The sequence below is a fragment of the Mobula hypostoma genome, chromosome 9 (genome assembly GCF_963921235.1).
Source record: "Mobula hypostoma chromosome 9, sMobHyp1.1, whole genome shotgun sequence".
NCBI classification, from domain to species: domain Eukaryota; kingdom Metazoa; phylum Chordata; class Chondrichthyes; order Myliobatiformes; family Myliobatidae; genus Mobula; species Mobula hypostoma.
Window position 1 is genome coordinate 108,017,213 of NC_086105.1, and position 19,565 is coordinate 108,036,777.

Here is a 19,565-nt window from a genome sequence, read left to right on the forward strand (position 1 = left end):
CACACAAAAAGCTCACTATAAAGATGAGTGTAGACTGCCATTTATATGGTTCCACTATAGAAAGGGAGCCATAAGGAATGTGCATTATGAGAGATTGCAGCATACCAGACAATGTTATAGTAAGTGTGACGAGAATACACATAAAATTAAGATGTTTGCTGGCCTGGGTTAGCATCAGTGACATCAGCAAGTGGTCTGCCACCTGCCCTCAGGGGAAGGAGAGATAAGGAACAATGGAGCAGCGTCTGGAGATGTGTAATGAAGGGACGGGGGAGAGAGAGCTGTCTGGAGCGGCTCCCCCCTTTGAACCTTGAACTGTTTGAAGTGATGGACAGGCGATGCCCCAGCAGGGGGATAAAAAGGGACCGGTTCGCTAAGGCAGGACACACGCCACCCGAGGTAACGAGACCCTGGAAGCGATACGCTTCTCACGAGTCGGTGGGAAGTACCAGACAACGGCCAGGGTGGAAAGGTACGATCAGCGGGAACCCGGTGTGTGTCCGCCCTTGCCTGGGTGCCGGGTTCACTGCAGAGGATCGACCGCATCTGGAGGAGGGGTCACAGTCGGTGACCTCAGGTGACATCACCAAAGACCCACCCAAAAGCTGCTTATGAGCCATCTCGCCGGTCTGTGAGTGAAGCCATGTCTGAATGATCAGTTGTTCCTGTTCTATCTCTCTCTCCCCCCCCCCACGTTGTCCATCGCCATGGCAACGATTACTGCGAACTGAACTACTAAACTGGACTGAACTTTGAGTCACTTTGAAATTTGGTCATTTACCCCTAGACAACGATAGAGTTTGATTGATGCTGTTATCTTAATTCTGTGCACATGTGTGTTTATCATCGCTGAACTGTTGCATTTATTATCCTTTCGATTACTGTGTTGCTTGTTTCTTTAATAAAACTTTCTTAGTTCTAGTACTCCAGACTCCAACTGAGTGATCCATTTCTGCTGGTTTGGCAACCCAGTTACGGGGTACGTAACATAAGGACATAGTGTGGTTAATCCTACTGTCTATGTCTACACATCCTACTAACTATGAGGTAATTTTTTGATGAATGGTGCCTTCATTTTTGTTTGATCTGATATAGAAAATCTATACAGCTTGAGAAGCCTACATGAGGGAGAACTACCAATTCTATTGTCTACACTCCTCAAGAATCAATATAGAATGCAATAAATGTTCAACACAAGTATATTAGACAACCAAAAATTGATTATGGCATTTCCAAATTACATTTTTGTTTGACTAAATCTATTGAAATGGTTTTACATTGGATTTAAAACAAATTTTAGTACAGAAAAACACCTAAAACTAAATAAATAACTTACAGAAGGAGGAGGCGATTCTCTGCCAATCAGAGGTGTATTCTCACAGCGAGGGTTCTGATAAGTTGTGTTCTGGCTCCTGCTTAATTACAGAGAGGAGAAAGAAAAAGTTAAATTTTGTTTTGCTAAATGAGCAAAGACGCATTGACCTAAAAAGACTGATCTTAGGGAGAATTTGAGATTTGTAATACTTAACACCTTTACTTATTTGCACTTTTATAGAAAATAGAACAATGGAAAGTAAGGTTTAAAAACAGTAATTGCGAACACAGTACTCTCTCTCTGCATACAATGAGATGCTCAAACATGCCGACAAATGGACTTTTTGCCTTGCTACCTTGCTAATTTGGGGGGGTTGTGACAAAAAAAATCTCCTTTACAGATTATGAAAAACATGAAATTTTATCAGCAATGGGGCCCAATTTGAAATCAGTCTCATGACAGAAACAACACAAGTATAAAAGCTTTCCCCTCAGCTTTCAAAACTATTTAAGATACTTCAAAAGTTGCGAAACAAGAACTATATAGTTTTAACTTGAGATTCTCAAGCAGAATGAGCTTTATTCATCAACTGTTGATAGTGGACCCCACTACTGATTAAATTTTAGTTCTTTTCCCCCATAATTATTCTGTAAAGGAGATTTTCTTCAATATTTCCAAATTAGCAATGTAGATGATTAGCAAAAAATCTCAAAAACACGTACTGAGAATTCAAATCATGAGGCATTCTTTTAAAATGGATGTATGAAATAGTCACCACAGTGATTAAAAACGTAAGAGCCCATGACAGCCACAATTTACACTCGGTGGCCACTTTAGTGGAACTCGGTGTAGTCTTCTGCTACTGTAGCTGATCCACTTTAGGTTTTGACATGTTGTGCATTCACAGATGCTCTTCTGCACACTATTGTTGTAATGCTTGGTTATTTGAGTGACTGTCACCTTCCTGTCAGCTTGAACCATTCTGACCATTCTCCTCTGACCTCTTTCATTAACGAGATGTTTTCGCCTACAGGACTGCCACTCACTGTATGGTTTTGTTTATCGCACCAGTCTCTGTAAACTCTAGTGGCTGTTGTGTGTGAAAACCCCTGATCAGCATTTTCCCAAATACATACTGAAATCACCCTGTCTGGTACCAACTGTTATTCCACAGTCAAAGTAACCTTTATCATATTTCTTCCCCGTTCTGATGCTTAGTCTGAACAACAACTGAACCTTTTAACCGTGTTTACATGCTTTTATGCACTCAGTTGCTACCAAGATTGGCTGATTTGATATTTGTATTAACGAGCAAGTGTACAGGTGTACCTAATAAAGTGGCCACTGAGTGCATGTTCTATAATTATCAATAGAAACTGCCTGTTATTTTATATTTAATGTCCCCTCCCCACATTCCCAAAAGTGTCTCATACTGCAAAAAGATTATGATGAGAATTGGGATAACACCCCTGTTGAGAAGTTATATTGGATAAACTAGCAGATAAATGGCAACAGAAAGAAATTGTGCTCAGATGGCTAAACTAGGTTCCCTCCATAGCCTGACCATACAAAAAAAATTCCGCATAATTATTGATTATACCAGATTCATGCATAAAGTAATCTAACTTAAGGTCTTAAAACTCTTCTGGACTTGAACTCTCAAGGGAAAATTGTTTAATTTCAATCGGGCATTCAAAAACCAGAAACTCAAAAGGAAAGAAGTATAGTTGCTTACATGTATTCTGTGACCGGGGCATTGCTCACAGTATGTGCTGCAGCAGGGATACTGGTCTCGCTACCAAAACTGCTCCCACAGCTGTAGAGACTAGGCATGTGAACTCTGTACAGATTATCATGCTGCTGCCGACTCCCTTGAGGATTCACAATATCATCATCTCCATCGTCGTCAACATGACCCCTTCAAGAATAGGGAAAAGTAAAGAACATCAGAATCAAGCAAGCAAGCCTTCTTTAAGCTGACCTGAAATTTTATTTATTTTCAACACGCATTTTTGTAGAGTAAGCATATTCATTTTGGATCAAGTGCTATGGTGTTAAATGTGACTGATATAATGTTTGGATCTTGTTTTCAATATTATTTTTGATTTCAATGCTGATTTTTTGGTAAACCCACGTTCATACCTTGACAGTATTTATGCAATTTTTAAAAGAGCTCTGTACAGATTGTGCATTGTGACAAATATTAGAACCAAAGAAACGTGAGCCAATAGAACTCAAAGGTCAACTGAAGGGGTAGCCAATCAGGGCCAAGGCAAGCAAACAAGGGCCTATATAAACATGAGCACTCCCAGAGAGAAACACCAACTGCACACTGAGGACGTCACCTTGACTGGTAATGAAGCGTCTGCAAGCTCACTGCCAAGCTCAGCAAACACCACAACATCAAATATTAGATCTTTGTACCAGATACCCTCCGTGGATTTAGCATTATCAACCATTACCACCAGCTACATAACACATCCATGAACCAGACTGCGACTTTAGCTGCCCCAAATTCATCCACAGATCAAACAGACCACTTGTTATAGTAAACCACATCATTGTTTGGGACGCTTGTACCACATAACATAATAGAGGGAATATGGGACATCATCTGTGAAGTGTGATTCTGTGAGCATGTCAGACTATGGCTTTACTATATTTGAAGTAGCTCTCTGCATTTCGATGCCAGCATCCAGAAGCTGGTGAGGAAAGTCAACCTGGTTTGGAATGATGTGTCAATGCCAGAATGAGGTTCATCATGGGTGATCCTGCTAGTTTTATCCTTTTTTTTTAAAATACCAAATTTTAAGATAACCACGTTGGATCTCAGAGGGTAGTTAATATTCAACCACACTCCACAATTTTGTTGACAAATCTGTATCAGACCAATTAAGGATGGCAAAGTTCCTTCCCTAAAGGAGATTACTGAATCACTTGGGTCTTCTCTGCAGTTTTCCCAGTCTATTAAGGTTAAGACTAATCTACTTGGGAGTTACAACATTATTGATTAAATTAAATTCCACAGCCACTGTGGTGGGATGTGAACATGTCTCTGAATTAGTAGTCCAAGTATCTGAATTATATATTTCATTCATATTTTACCAGTTTTGATTCAAGTTATTCCCCTACTCTCTCCAGCAGTTTGAAGGAAATTGTTTTAGAAATCACGGAATTGTTATGGCAGGGGATGAGATCATTCACACTAAAACCGATTTAAAACACTAGTTAAGCTTCAGCTGGAGAAATGCAATTAATTCTGGGTATCAAAGCCTCAATGAAGGTATTGATGGAATTTAACAATAAATTGTTAAGCATGGAAACTTGTTTCATGGAGAAACTCAAATATTAATCTCAGAGCAGAGATGGTTGAGGTAAAATTTAATAAAGGTAGAGGAAGAGATTATTTTCCAAGTGGCATAAAGTTTGTTAACCAAAGGAAATGAATACTACATGTCAAAGCATTACTGATATGAGGATATTTTTTTAAAAATCACACGCAAATTTATAAAAAAAAAAAGGGTGCTGAAATCAGATTCAGTAACAACTTTAAAATGGAAACAGAAATAACACCTGTATGAAAAGAAAATGTACAATGGGAAGAGCTGGCACAAATGGATCGGTCATGTCGCTATCTCCTCTGTGATTCTGTGACACAGCATAATTTGGCAATGGTAATCAGATGTAGACCAACCAAATATAGTTCTACAAGCTCAGCACAACCTCTTTCAGCCCATCTAAACTGTTTGCCTGATATTCAAAACTAAGTAGAAGTTTCCTTTAAATAATTTATAGCTGGTGTATTTGATTCCATCTACAAATCCCATCTCCAAGTTACTGCTTTATCCCAACTCTGAAACTGAACAAGGCTAGTTGCAATCCCAATATCATCTCTAGAAACTCTTGATCATCTAATTGCAACACTTCAATATCATCTACACCATCAAGTTCACAAAGCCGTGTATAAAGCTCACAAACTTGTCTATTTCCTTTAAATTTGACAATTCCAACACACCTCTGATCATTTACTCTTTACTACTCCTTATAAACAAAACAATTTAAGCCTCTTAATGCCTGGATTTTAGATTATAACCCTACCTTCATCACTTCTCCAATTTAGTAACACCCACTTGAAAATTCTAATTCTTGTTTTAAAAACCCTCCATCATTTCCCAACCTCTATAATCTAATCAACTTCATAAAGCAACAAGATATTTGGACCTTTGTAATTATGAATACTTTGACATCTGTGATACTTATCATTCAACTAAAGACCTGAGATTCTCTTCCAACACCCCTCTATACTTCTTTTCCTCCATTAAGATGCTGTGATCAAGAGGAATTCCACAAATTCCTTTCACATCACAGTTCTTTCGATAACCGTCCTGTATAACACCGACATTCAAGATGCTTTAGAAATCGTATATGTCAAGTCATTTCCATGGCAATACAGTTTTCATTAAAACTAGAAGAATTTCTTTTCTTGAAGGGTCGCACAACCTTGAAATTTTCTACATCAGAGCTGTGTTAACTTGATCAGTAATTATATTCAAGACAGCAACACACAGATATTTGGTTTGTTTTCAATGTGATCTGCAAACTTTGTAGCATTTTGCACTTTCAATTCAGATCCACAGAAGTGTCCATATTTTCAGAGCTCAGAATTTGGATTACAAACACAGATGAGATGCAGCACGGAAGTTCTCATAGCTTTCAGAGACCTCCCAAAATTCTGTGGAAAAGATTACTCTACACTACATCTGGAACAAAATATTATAAACATTTCATAATATGATCTTACACTCACCAACTCTGAAATTAATGCAGCATTTTCTATAACAGGTAAATTGGTTGATTACCATAAAATACGCTGGGTAAAGTTCATTCTCAAGGGACCAAACTGTCTATAGAGATAGCAATGGCAACTAAGAAAGCATTTACCATTAGAGGGCACAATAACTCTGCTACTACTTTGGGACTACAGTTCTCATGTTATTGCAGTAATAAGATTGATTTATCTATGCACTCCAAAAAAATCTAAGGTTTTTGTGCTGGTGTAGTTGTATAGAATCTTGCTGACCAAAAATACTGTTTTCATCATTTTTTTCTAAATTTGGGATTATCTTATCTTGAAACTCTGCTAAATGGTCTTGTGCAAATCTCCATTACTCTAAACCAGGGGTTCATAACCTTTTTTAAGCCATAGACCAATACCATTAAGCAAGGGGTCTGGGAACCCCAGGTTGGGAATCCCTGCTCTAAACAAACAAAGCTGTCACTCTCCTTTTTAGTAGATAAGCATTTCAAATTATCCACCAGTTAGAAGATGGAAGTTAGTAAACACACAAAGTGCTTTTAATAGATGAAATACAACATCACCAAGTGACTTGGTTGCATCATAATTGACCCAAAAAGGCCAGACACTTATGTCAATCTGATGTTGTTACCTATCTTCCCATCAGTTTATTTTCTGCAGATAGGTGTACCCTTGCTACTGGTAAGGTGACCACAGTTCTTGGATTGATGAAGTACTGACTTCACACTGAAAAGAAACTATTATAATCTTGTATGAAAAAATATATACACACACAAATAAATAGAACAGAAATAGGTCACTTGTCCCCTCAAGCTAGCTCCACCATACAGCACAAGTATGACTGATCTAAATGTCTTCTATGTGCCTTAAAGCATGTTCACGATTTCTGCTTCCATTTCTGAGGTAGAGACTTCCAAAGACTAATGATCATCAGCAACAAGCTCTCATCTGTCTTAAATGGGCAGCATCTCATTTTTAAACAATACTAAGTTCTAAATTTTCCTACAAAGACACCTTCACATTTATCCTATCAAGACACTTCTTGCAATTTTCAATCATGTCCCCTTTCACTTAAACTTCAGCAGATAGAAGCCTGTTGTGCCTATTCATTTCAGAATCAGATTTAATATTACTTACACACTATACGGCAGCAGTACATAGCAATTCATAATAAATTACAGTGTGTATATATGTTGAACAAGTAGTGCAAAAAGAGGGAAAAAAGTAGTAAGATGGTATTTCATGAGTTCAATGTCCATTCAGAAATCTGATGGCAGGGGGGAAATCTCTTCCTGAATTGTTGAGTGTGTGCCTTCAAGCTCCCGCACCTCTTCCTTGATGGCAGCACTGAGAAGATAGTGCATGCTCTGAATGATGGGGGGGTACTTAATGATGGATGTCACCTTCGTGAGGCATCACCCCTTGAAGATGTCCTGGATACTACAGAGACCAGTGCCCATGATGGAGCTGACTGAATTTATAATTTCCTCCAGCTTATTTGGATCCTGTACAGTGTCCCCCCACCCCAAAAACAGACAGTGATGCAACCAGTTAGAATGCATCACAGTACATCTGTAGAAATCTGCGAGTGTCTTTGTCGACACTCTAAATCTCCTCAAACTCTTAATGAAATATATCAATTGCCCTGTCTTCTTCGTAACCGCATTAATACATTGGGCCCAAGGTAGATCCTCAGAGATGTTGACACCCAGTAACCTGAAACTGCTCACCCACTTCTGATCCCTCAATGAGGACTGGTACGTTCCTTCATCTTATCCTTTCTGAAGACCACAATCAATTACTTTGTCTTACAGACATGGAGTGGTGTTGCTGCAACGCCACTCAACTAGCTGATTTATCTCGCCCGCGTACACCTCTTCACCATCTGAAATTCTGCCAACAATAATTGTGTGGCTCGCAAATTTTTAGATGGCATTCGAGCTGTGCCTAGCCACAATAGAACAGTGGGCTAAACACACATCCTTGAGGTGTGCCAGTGTTGATTATCAGTGAGACGAGCTGTTATTTCTGATCCGCACAGTGTGTGGTCTTCCAGTGAGGAAGTCAAGGATCCAATTGCTGAGGGAGGTACAGAAGCCCAGGTTCTGGAGCTTTTTGATCAGAACTGTAGGAATGATTCTATTAAATGCTGAGCTGTAGTCAACAAACAGAAGCCTGACACAAGTAAAAGTTGCTGGTGAACGCAGCAGGCCAGGCAGCATCTCTAGGAAGAGGTGCAGTCGACGTTTCAGGCCGAGACCCTTCGTCAGGACTAACTGAAGGAAGGGTGAGTAAGGGATTTGAAAGTTGGAGGGGGAGATCCAAAATGATAGGAGAAGACAGGAGGGGGAGGGATGGAGCTAAGAGCTGGACAGGTGATAGGCAAAAGGGATACGAGAGCTCTATCCTCACAGCTATCTGGACTATTCCTCTTCTCACCCTGTCTCTTGCAAAAACGCCATCCCCTTCTCGCAATTCCTCTGTCTCCGCCGCATCTGCTCTCAGGATGAGGCTTTTCATTCTAGGACGAGGGAGATGTCTTCCTTTTTTAAAGAAAGGGGCTTCCCTTCCTCCACTATCAACTCTGCTCTTAAATGCATCTTCCCCATTTCACGTACATCTGCTCTCACTCCATCCTCCCGCCACCCCACTAGGAATAGGGTTCCCCTGGTCCTCACCTGCCACCCCACCAGCCTCCGGGTCCAACATATTATCCTCCGTAACTTCAGCCACCTCCAACGGGATCCCACCACTAAGCACATCTTTCCCTCCCCCCCCTGCATTCCGCAGGGATCGCTCCCTACGCAACTCCCTTGTCCATTTGTCCCCCCCATCCCTCCCCACTGATCTCCCTCCTGGCACTTATCCGTGTAAGCGGAACAAATGCTACACATGCCCTTACACTTCCTCCCTTACCACCATTCAGGGCCCCAAACAGTCCTTCCAGGTGAGGCAACACTTCACCTGTGAGTCGGCTAGAGTGATATACTGCGTCCGGTGCTCCCGATGTGGCCTTTTATATATTGGCGAGATCCGACGCAGACTGGGAGACCGCTTTGCTGAACATCTACGCTCTGTCCGCCAGAGAAAGCAGGATCTTCCAGTGGCCACACATTTTAATTCCACATCCCGTTCCCATTCTGACATGTCTATCCACGGCCTCCTCTACTGTAAAGATGAAGCCACACTCAGGTTGGAGGAACAACACCTTATATTCCGTCTGGGTAGCCTCCAACCTGACGGCATGAACATCGACTTCTCTAACTTCCGCTCATGCCCCACCTCCCCCTCGTACCCCATCTGTTACTTATTTTTATACACACATTCTTTCTCTGACTCTCCTTTTTCTCCCTCTGTCCCTCTGAATATACCCCTTGCCCATCCTCTGGGTCCACCCCCCCTTGTCTTTCTTCCCGGACCTCCTGTCCCATGATCCTCTCGTATCCCTTTCGCCTATCACCTGTCCGGCTCTTGGCTCCATCCCTCCCCCTCCTGTCTTCTCCTATCATTTTGGATCTCCCCCTCCAACTTTCAAATCCCTTACTCACTCTTCCTTCAGTTAGCCCTGACGAAAGGTCTCGGCCTGAAACGTCGACTGCACCTCTTCCTAGAGATGCTGCCTGGCCTGCTGCGTTCACCAGCAGCTTTTATGTGTGTTGCTTGAATTTCCAGCATCTGCAGAATTCCTGTTGTTTGCCTGACATAAGTATTAGTATTGTCCAAGGTCGCATGAAGAGCCAATGAGATTGCATCCGCTATTGACCAATTGTAGCAATAAGTAAATTGCAGTGGGCCCAGGTCCATTTCTTAACACAATCTGCCCATTCCAAGCTTTAGTCTACTAGTGCTTCTCTGAAGTACTTCCAATGCATCAACATCCTTCTGTAAGTAGGAACCAATGGTGTATATGATACTTTACCGCTCCTATCATTACTGATTAAAACTGAAACATAACCACCTCATTTCTGTAATTAGTCTCCATTACCATAAACAAGATAGCTGTCAGCTTTCCTAATTACTTGCTATACCTCACTAACCTTTTGTGAATTGTGTACTAGTCCCACTATTTCAGAGTTCTACAATCTCTCATCATTCAAATAAATTTTTATTTTCTATTGCCAAAATGATCAGTTTTAATTTTGCAATTTTATACTCTATTTACCAGATCTTACACCACTGATTTAATCTATCTGTAGGCTTTTGTACTCTCCTTGTGATCCATCGTGTGGGCACGTGGCATTGGATTAGTGACCTAGAGATCGTGAGTTCGAGCCCTAGCCGAGGCAGTGTGTTGTGTCCTTGAGCAAGGCACTTAATCACACATTGCTCTGCAACGACACTGGTGCCAAGCTGTATAGGTCCTAATGCCCTTCCCTCAGACAACATCGGTGGCGTGGAGAGGGGAGACTTGCAGCATGGGCAACTGCTGGTCTTCCATACAACCTTGCCCAGGCCTGTGCCCTGGAGAGTGAAGACTTTCTAGGTGCAGATCCACGGTCTCGCAAGACTAACGGATGCCTTTAATGTGATCCATTTTTGCATCAGCAGCAAGGTTAGCAAGTGTAACTTGTGTGCCTCCAAACAGGTTATTTACATAAAATTGTATAAAAGTTAAAGCCCCATAGAATGGCATCAATACGAGTGATACCCACAGGCTCAATAAACTGATTAGAAAGGCTGGTTCTGTTATAGGAGTCAAGCTGAACACACTGGAGGCTGTGGTAGAACAAAGAGCCCTACAGAAAATTCCGACCATTCTGGACAATGTTTCTCACCCTCTACATGCCACCTTGGCTGAGCAGAGGAGCACTTTTACAATAGACTAACACAACTGTGCTGCTCCAAAGGGCGCAATGAGGTCATTCTTACCCTCAGCCATTACGCTTTATGAGTCAACCTGGGGAAGCCAGGGAAGTGATGACACCCCTGTTAGACTATTTGAGGTAACTTATTTTTTTATTCTTTCTTACTTCTCTTCTAATATTTGTTTACTTGTATCTCTGTGCAATTGTAATGCGACTGTAATACTGTAATTTCCTTTGGAATCAATAAAGTACCTATCAATCAGATTCCTATAGAGCACCATTCTTTATCCCATGACAACCAAAGACCCATTTCTGGCTACCTTGTTTCCTGTTGGCCAATTTTCTTTTCTTTTTAAATCTTTTTATTGAATAAGTATACAAAAAGGTAAACCATATAAACATTAATACAATGTTAAAATATAATAGAATTCCAGAAGGTATCAATACCAAAAAAAATACTACAAACAATGTAATTTAAACATAAAAAACCAAGATAACATAATAGTATACTAAATTTTATATATATATCAATGGAAAAAAAAAGAAAAAAAAAACCCAAAAAAAAACCCACCGTGCAACTAACTAAAAGCAAAGCAAAGCAATGGGCTAACTTGAAACCAAACAGAGTTAAACTTAAAATCACGTCCTCAATCCCAACCTCCTTTAAAAACAGTGAAAAAAGACAAGAAGGGTATGTATTACATTAAATGAAAGTATCGAATAAAAGGTCCCCAAATCTGTTCAAATTTAAATGAAGAATCATAAAGGTTGCTTCTAATTTTCTCCAGATTCAAACATAAAATCGTCTGAGAGAACCAAAAAAAGGTAGTTGGAGCATTAAGCTCTTTCCAATGTTGTAAAATACACCTTTTCGCCATTAAAGTAAGAAATGCGATCATTCTACGGGCTGAAGGGGAAAGATTACTAGAAATTTTAGGAAGTCCAAAGATAGCAGTAATAGGGTGAGGAGAGATATCTATATTTAATACCTTAGAAATAATATTAAAAATATCTCTCCAAAAAGTTTCCAAAGTAGGACAAGACCAAAACATATGAGTTAAAGAGGCTATCTGCCCCGAACATCTATCACAAAAAGGATTAATATGCGAGTAAAAACGCGCTAACTTATCTTTGGACATATGTGCTCTATGAACCACTTTAAATTGAATTAGGGAATGTTTAGCACAAGTAGAGGAAGTATTAACTAATTGTAAAATCTGCCCCCAATCATCCACAGAAATGGTGAGCCCCAATTCCTGTTCCCAATCTACCATAATCTTATCAAATGGAGCTTTCCTAAGTTTCATAATAATATTATAAATCATAGCCGATGCACCTTTCTGACATGGATTGAGGTTAATTATCGAATCTAAAATATATGTAGGAGGAAGCATTGGAAAGGAAGAAAGTATAGTACTTAGGAAATTTCTAACTTGTAAATATCTAAAAAAATGTATTCTTGATAAATTATATTTATTAGATAATTGTTCAAAAGACATAAGGGAACCATCTAAAAATAAATCCAAAAACCGTAAAATACCCTTAGTCTTCCAGGTTTGAAAAGCGCGATCCGTAAAAGAGGGAGGAAAAAATGTTACCTAAAATAGGAATCGCTAACCCGAATTGATTAAGATCAAAAAATTTTCTGAATTGAAACCAAATGCGCAAAGCATATTTAACTATCGGGTTAGAGACCTGCTTAAGGCGTTTCGAATCAAAAGGGAGAGAGGAGCCTAAAATAGAGCCAAGTGTATAACCCTGAACAGATTGTAGTTCCAATGCTACCCATTTAGGAATAGATAGTATATCCTGATCAAGTAACCAAAATTTCATATGTCGAATATATATTCAATAGCCCAATAATAGAATCTAAAGTTAGGTAATGCTAAACCTCCATCTCTCTTAGCTTTCTGTAAGTGTATTTTACCCAGTCTCGGATTCTTATTCTGCCAAATAAATGAAGAAATTTTAGAGTCAACTTTATCAAAGAAAGATTTTGGAACAAAAATTGATAATGCCTGAAACGCATATAAAAATTTTGGCAAAAAAAACATCTTAACTGCATTAATACGACCAATCAAAGTTAAATATAAGGGAAACCATTTAGATGAAAGTTGAGTAATATGGTCTATTAATGGTAAAAAGTTAATCTTAAATAAATCTTTATATTTACAAGTAATTTTAATCCCAAGATAAGAAAAATAATTATCAATCAATTTAAATGGAAATTTATAATATAAGGGAAGATGTTTATTAATCGGAAAGAGTTCACTCTTACTAAGATTTAATTTATAACCTGAAAAAAAACCAAATTGTGCTAATAACTCTAAAACAGCAGGAATGGATTTCTCAGGATTAGAAATATATAACAGTAAATCATCAGCATAGAGTGATAATTTATGGGACTTTAATCCCCGAGTTATCCCAGTAATATTTGAAGATTCTCGAATAGCAATTGCAAGAGGTTCTAATGCAATATCAAATAATAGGGGACTAAGAGGACAGCCTTGTCGAGTACCTCGAAAGAGAGGAAAAAAAGGTGAGTTTAAAGAGTTAGTACGGACCGAGGCTACAGGGGAATGATATAACAGTTTAATCCAGGATATAAATTTCAAGCTAAAATTAAACATTTCAAGCACCTTAAATAAATAGGGCCATTCTACTCTATCAAAAGCTTTCTCGGCGTCTAAAGAAATAACACACTCAGGAACATTTTGTGAGGGAGTATAAACAATATTTAACAATGTACGAATATTATAAAAAGAGTAACGACCTTTAATAAAACCCGTTTGGTCTTCCGAAATAATAGAAGGAAGTACTTTTTCTAGTCTATTTGCTAATAACTTAGAAAAAACTTTAGAATCAACATTTAATAAAGATATTGGTCTATAAGATGCACATTGAGCAGGGTCTTTATCCTTCTTTAGTATTAAAGAAATTGACGCTCTATTAAAAGATTCAGGAAGTTTACCAAGTTTCAGAGAAGCCTCAAAGACCCTACAGAGCCAAGGGATCAATAAAGAAGCAAAACATTTATAAAATTCAACGGTAAACCCATCCGGGCCAGGAGCTTTCCCCAGATTCATAGAAAAAATAACATTCTTAATCTCATCCATAGTAATGGAAGTATCTAATATAGCAGACATATCCTGTGAAATCTTAGGGAAGTCTAACTTATCTAAAAAATCATTCATATATTTAGAATCTCGAGGAGACTCTAATTGATATAAAGAAGAATAAAAATCACAAAAGGTTTGATTAATCCCCACATGATCCAGTATCAATCGATCATTTTGGTCATAAATCTGATTGATTTGAGATTTAACATAATTAGATTTCAATTGATTAGCCAGCAGCTTGCCAATTTTGTCACTGTGAACATAAAATTCACTTCTTGTTTTCTTTAATTGGTTTACAATCGAGGACGATATTAATAAACTGTGTTCCATTTGAAGTTCAGTTCTTTGTTTGTATAACTCCTCAGAAGGAGCCATAACATATTTCTTATCAATTTCTTTAATCTTGTCCACAATTGCCATCTCCTCCTGCTTCTGTTTCTTCCTCAAAGCAGCAGAATACGAAATAATCTGACCACGAATATAGGCTTTAAAAGTGTCCCAAAGAGTGTTAACCGAGATATCCTCTGTATGATTAATTGTAAAAAAAAGCTCAATCTGTTCATTCATAAAGTTAACAAAGTCCGAATCCTGAAGCAACAGCGAATTAAAACGCCATTGTCTATTATTTTGTATATTGGCCAAAATTTTAATAGAAAGCTTAAGTGGAGCATGATCCGAAATGGTTATAGAATCATAATCACATTTAATCACTGAAGGAATAAGACGAGAATCAATAAAAAAATAATCAATTCTTGAATAGGAATGATGAACATGTGAAAAGAGGAAAAATCTTTTTCCTGAGGATGCAGAAAACGCCAAATGTCCGTCGACCCAGAATCAGAAAGGAAAAAGTTAATCAAAGTTGCAGATTTATTAGGTAAGGTCCGTAAAGGAGCCGAACGGTCCAAAGCTGGAGACAAACAGGTAGTAAGATCTCCGCCCCAGATCAATGAAAACTCGTTCAAATTCGGAAACTGATTAAACAATGATTTATAAAATTCCGGACAATCCATATTAGGAGCATAAACATTAACCAAAACTACTTTTTTATTAAATAGTAAACCACTAACCAATAAAAATCTACCATTCGGATCAGAAATAATATCCTGTTGTATAAAAGTAACTGAGGAATCTATAAAAATAGAGACGCCTCGAATCTTAGCATTGGAGTTCGAATGAAATTGTTGCTCCTTCCAGAATTTAAAAAAACGTAGTCTGTCCCCCCTCCGTACATGGGTCTCTTGTAAAAATAAAATTTGTGCTTTAAGTCTCCGGAACACTTTAAAAACTTTTTTCCTTTTAATAGGATGATTAAGACCGTTAGTATTCCAGGAGACAAAATTAATAATAGACTCCATAAATCCTAAAGTCAACCCACATCGAGGGGGATTGACGATAGGCTCGACCCACGAACCCGGAGAGGAAACAGAACATACAAAAGATACCGGGAAAAAGGACGCAACCAGTACTTCAATAATGTATATAGCCCAAAGAGAAAAAAACTAAAACATGAAGCCCCTCCCACCACCCTCCGCCCCAAGACCCCAAGGCAAAATCTAAAGCAGACCCGCCGGAAAGAAGCAAGCGCTAAAACTACCCCCATGACTTCCGGTATACGCTCCCTAAAAAAAAGGTATAAATATGAAAAAGATCAGCTAACTGTAAAACAGTAAAAAAGTAAAAAAAAGGTAACTCAATTAAAATACACACACAACAGAACAAAAGCCAGAAAATATATATTAAAAAAAACCCACAATAAACCCCAAACCCATGAATAAACAAAAAAACAAGAAAAAATAAGATTATTAACATAAACTAGTTATAAAAAGCAAAACAAAATAAAATTTTTTTAAAAACTACAAAATTTAAGGCCACACAGGAAATACGTAAGAAGACAAACAGGAAGTAACCACCCAAAATCCCCTGGGAAAAGAAAGAAATGACGCAGTTAAAAAGAAAGTTTAGCAACCATATTAAGAAATCAAAAAAATAAACTTTTCTGCCCAAATAGGGCACGAAAAAGTTAAAACCAACCAATTCACAGCCTCCGATCAACGGAGATAATTTAAAAAAATAGCAATTAAGATGTTGAAGGTGACAATTGATCCAGATAACCCTGGGCATCAGATGGAGAATCAAAAAAACGAAGGACTCCATCTGACATGCGAATCCTTAGACGTGCAGGGTACAGCAGCGCTGGTCTTAAATCCATCTTATAGAATTCCGACATCACAGATCTGTAGCGAACCCGTTGGTCCCAGATTGGTTTACTGAAATCTTCCACGAATCGGAACTTAAGATCCGAAAAATCAATAAAACCTTTAGATCGAGCGAATCGAAACAGTCTCTCCTTATCTTGAAAGTAATGAAAACGTAAAATAACATGCCTAGGTCTATCTGACCTAGACGAGTGTGATGGGATTCTGTGAACACGATCCAGTAGTGGTGGTTGGTCAGGAAATACAGTAGGGAATGCATCTTTTAAAAGTTGAGAAAAAAACTTCATGGGGTTGTTAGATTCAACAGCTTCACGCACCCCAATCATTCGTAAATTCTGCCGACTCATCCCAGATTCCAAGTCAGAGTTTTTAAAAGTCAGAAAGTCAAGTTTCTTCTTCATTACATTAATTATTTCTTCGATTTTCCCCATCTTAAGCTCACTTTGTTGCGCAGATTTTTGAAGATCAGATATAGCCGACTGATGTTCCGCAATGCATCTTATCGATTGAATCGGCAATTTTCTGGAGATTAATTGAGATCTCCGTATGAATCAGGTCCATAACAGAACCTGCAATTTCCGTACGAATCATCTCCCTAACAGAGGTTGAAATTTCCCTCTGAATTAACTCCGATATCGCTTTCAAAGTCACCGGTGATTCAGTCGGAGGAAAATCCATGCCTTTCGGTTTAACCGGAGGTTTACCATCCTTGCCGTCTTTCCCGTTCTTAGACATAGCAGATCTAAGTTCCATCCAGTTATCAGAGAGTTCAATTTAATTCAAAGTATTGTAAGAGTTGATACCTTAATGGTTAATTAAAGTATAGCTGATCATAGAAAAAAAACTCAGAGGTAATGGAGCGAGTCAAGAACGCGACTTCACTCCATGAGCGCTACCGGAAGTCCCACCAATCTTCTATCCAGGCCAAATGTTACTTCCTATACCATGAGCATTTATTTTCCACAATAACCTTCTAAGCAGCATCCAATCTTATCTGAGCAACATCCAGTAACTTCTGGAAATCTAATGCACATTAACTAGTGGCCGTCTCTCATTACTTCCATGTTCTCTCTTCAAAGAACACCAATAAATTGTTCAAATATAATCTCCTTTCACAAAACCATGCTGACCTTGCTTGATAACCACAATCTCCCCCTACCCCTCCTCATAATATAGCAATAATAGAACCTTCTCGTTTTAGAAAATTAAAACCAACACCTTAACTCAATAACAATTCTTTAATTACTCAAGGAACTAAGACAGGATATGCTGCAATTGGAAAAGGATCAGGGAAGGTTTACGAGAATGATCCCAGAAATGAACAGGAAAATATATAAGCAACATACATCAAAGTTGCTGGTGAACGCAGCAGGCCAAGCAGCATCTATAGGAAGAGGCGCAGTCGACGTTTCAGGACGAGACCCCTTGTCAGGACTAACTGAAGGAAGAGTGAGTAAGGGATTTGAAAGCTGGAGGGGGAGGGGGAGATGCAAAATGATAGGAGAAGACAGGAGGGGGAGGGATAGAGCCAAGAGCTGGACAGGTGATAGGCAAAAGGGGATACGAGAGGATCATGGGACAGGAGGCCTAGGGAGAAAGACAGGGGGGGGGGGTGACCCAGAGGATGGGCAAGAGGTATATTCAGAGGGACAGAGGGAGAAAAAGGAGAGTGAGAGAAAGAATGTGTGCATAAAAAGGAGTAACAGATGGGGTACGAGGGGGAGGTGGGGCCTAGCGGAAGTTAGAGAAGTCAATGTTCATGCCATCAGGTTGGAGGCTACCCAGACGGAATATAAGGTGTTGTTCCTCCAACCTGAGTGTGGCTTCATCTTTACAGTAGAGGAGGCCGTGGATAGACATGTCAGAATGGGAATGGGATGTGGAATTAAAATGTGTGGCCACTGGGAAATCCTGCTTTCTCTGGCGGACAGAGCGTAGATGTTCAGCAAAGCGGTCTCCCAGTCTGCGTCGGGTCTCACCAATATATAAAAGGCCACATCGGGAGCACCGGACGCAGTATATCACCCCAGTCGACTCACAGGTGAAGTGATGCCTCACCTGGAAGGACTGTTTGGGGCCCTGAATGGTGGTAAGGGAGGAAGTGTAAGGGCATGTGTAGCACTTGTTCCGCTTACACGGATAAGTGCCAGGAGGGAGATCAGTGGGGAGGGATGGGGGGGACGAATGGACAAGGGAGTTGTGTAGGGAGCGATCCCTGCGGAATGCAGAGAGAGGGGGGAGGGAAAGACGTGCTTAGTGGTGGGATCCCGTTGGAGGTGGCGGAAGTTACGGAGAATAATATGTTGGACCCGGAGGCTGGTGGGGTGGTAGGTGAGGACCAGGGGAACCCTATTCCTAGTGGGGTGGTGGGAGGATGGAGTGAGAGCAGATGTACGTGAAATGGAGGAGATGCGTTTAAGAGCAGAGTTGATAGTGGAGGAAGGGAAGCCCCTTTCTTTAAAAAATGAAGACATCTCCCTCGTCCTAGAATGAAAAGCCTCATCCTGAGAGCAGATGCGGCGGAAACGGAGGAATTGCGAGAAGGGGATGGCGTTTTTGCAAGAGACAGGGTGAGAAGAGGAATAGTCCAGATAGCTGTGAGAGTCAGTAGGCTTATAGTAGATATCAGTGGATAAGCTGTCTCCAGAGACAGAGACAGAAAGATCTAGAAAGGGGAGGGAGGTGTCGGAAATAGACCAGGTAAACTTGAGGGCAGGGTGAAAGTTGGAGGCAAAGTTAATAAAGTCAACGAGTTCTGCATGCGTGCAGGAAGCAGCACCAATGCAGTCGTCGATGTAGCGAAGGAAAAGTGGGGGACAGATACCAGAATAGGCACGGAACATAGATTGTTCCACAAACCCAACAAAAAGGCAGGCATAGCTAGGACCCATACGGGTGCCCATAGCTACACCTTTAGTTTGGAGGAAATGGGAGGAGCAAAAGGAGAAATTATTAAGAGTAAGGACTAATTCCGCTAGACGGAGCAGAGTGGTGGTAGAGGGGAACTGATTAGGTCTGGAATCCAAAAAGAAGCGTAGAGCTTTGAGACCTTCCTGATGGGGGATTATATACAGCCTCAGAACAGAAGGACATCGCTTTAGAACAGAGATGAGGAGGAATTTCTTTAGTCAGAGTGGTGAACCTGTGGAATTCAATGCCACAGGTGGCTGAGACTGTCACAAGGCATATTTAAAGCACAGATTGATCGGTTCTTGATTAGTAAGTGTGTTAAATGCTTTGAGAAGCCAGGAGAATGGGGTTGAGCTGGACAATAAACCAGCCAGGCTTGAT

The 19,565-nt window shown here is 39.8% G+C and overlaps 1 protein-coding gene across 4 annotated transcripts in view; it reads right to left on the bottom strand.

The window, feature by feature from the left end:
* The window catches only part of LOC134351923 (protein tweety homolog 3-like), a 218,710-nt gene that overhangs the window by 23,908 nt on the left and 175,237 nt on the right, over positions 1-19,565 (bottom strand). For 2 of the 4 annotated variants that reach the window (XM_063058845.1, XM_063058843.1), the window contains exons 12-13: positions 3,051-3,233; positions 1,337-1,412 (exon numbers count right to left, since the gene is read on the bottom strand). In XM_063058845.1, the coding sequence (XP_062914915.1) occupies positions 1,337-1,412; positions 3,051-3,233 (259 nt within the window). Of the gene's footprint in view, positions 1-1,336; positions 1,416-3,050; positions 3,234-19,565 lie in introns of all 4 variants that reach the window. The other 2 variants (XM_063058844.1, XM_063058842.1) reach the window with 1 other exon arrangement.